This window comes from Microtus oregoni, unplaced genomic scaffold, assembly GCF_018167655.1.
Source record: "Microtus oregoni isolate MIOR12 unplaced genomic scaffold, Mior012 000002F_ref0000024, whole genome shotgun sequence".
In the NCBI taxonomy this organism is placed as follows: Eukaryota; Metazoa; Chordata; class Mammalia; order Rodentia; family Cricetidae; genus Microtus; species Microtus oregoni.
The window spans coordinates 7,397,890-7,399,211 of NW_024543061.1; the positions used below are offsets into that span (position 1 = coordinate 7,397,890).

At 37.8% G+C, this 1,322-nt stretch overlaps 1 protein-coding gene across 1 annotated transcript; it reads right to left on the reverse strand.

Annotated features, from left to right (window-relative positions):
- Window positions 1-205: 205 nt before the first annotated feature.
- LOC121439076 (putative vomeronasal receptor-like protein 4) lies at window positions 206-1,114 on the reverse strand. Its single transcript, XM_041639575.1, has one exon. The coding sequence runs from the start codon at window positions 1,112-1,114 to the stop codon at window positions 206-208; it is 909 nt and encodes a 302-aa protein (XP_041495509.1).
- Between the last annotated feature and the right edge of the window lie 208 nt (window positions 1,115-1,322).

A 1,322-nucleotide genomic window follows, 5' to 3' on the forward strand; every position in this document is an offset into this window, starting at 1 on the left:
GTTAATGAAAATTGTGTTTTTTCAACAAAAATTATTGGTGCTATACCAGCATCACTGTCTACAACCATCTGCACCCCCAGGTCGAGGGAATTCAATGACCTCTTCTGACCTCCCTGGGAAACAAAAATTCACACATGCACACAAGCTGGCACAACACTCTCCATATAAATTAAAATAAATACATTTTAAAGAAAAAATACAGTTTTTACAAAATCTGGTTGTATTTTGACTGAATGTTTTTGAGTATATTGATTATTCTGTTATCAGAACTGATTTGTACCAAAGGAGTAATTGTGGGATAAACATTCATCACAAGCTTCTGAATACTCTGAATAACTGGGTCATACATCCATAATAGGACTGCAGTGGATGAGATGATGAAGTCCACCCAGTACATGACCACAAAGAAAGTCACCAGGAGCAAGATGGTCTGGGTGGCCTTTTTCTCAGGAGATGATCTCGGGTGGCTGAGGCTGTGAAGATATTTGTGTCGCCTCTGATGTCTGAACAAGACAAGAACCATGTATACACTTGTGATCAGCATAACTACAACAAGAAATATATCAATTGAGGTTGCCACTGTTAAAATCAATCCTTTGATGATGTAGCTAATGGGGAAGAGTGAGCAGGATTTAGTGACCTTCATCTGACTGGTCTCACTCACATTGGTAAAACCACCTACATAGAAGATCAGGTAGCTATAAAATGAAAAAGTGAGAGACCAAATATAAAAGAAAGCATAGATTATGTACTTCTTTAGCTTAAGTTTAAAGTTTGCCAAGAAAGAGGTACTGGGACTGATAGTGACAGCCTGGAACACACTCAGGAGGCAGGTGATGCAGATGGAGAGGCCTCTCATCACCCTGTTTATGTAAAACGATATCTTGCATTTGATGTCATTGTCAATGATCGGTGACTCAAATATGTCTGTAACCCAAAGAACCTCTGAAGTCAGAAGCAGCACTGTATGGATGAAAGTCAGTTGACAAGAGATCAGGTCCATGGGCTTAGGTCTGTGACATAGAATTATAAAAGTGTAGAAAAGAAAGAGAAACATATTGGCAAGGACCCCAAGTCCATTTTGGAAATAAAAGACATTGTTTAACAAGGACATAATTGGGAAGTGTAATCATCCAGAAAGCATAGATGAAGCATATTTCATAAACCTAAAAAATAAGAGAGTATACATCAAACTTGTGACTTGTGTTAATATGTCTATATTATCACTCTCTTTTACCTGCGCATTCTTGATTTATCTGTCACTTTACTTTTGTTGTTCCAGACTAGAAATGGCCTATATTTCTATGTACCATCCGCGTAAT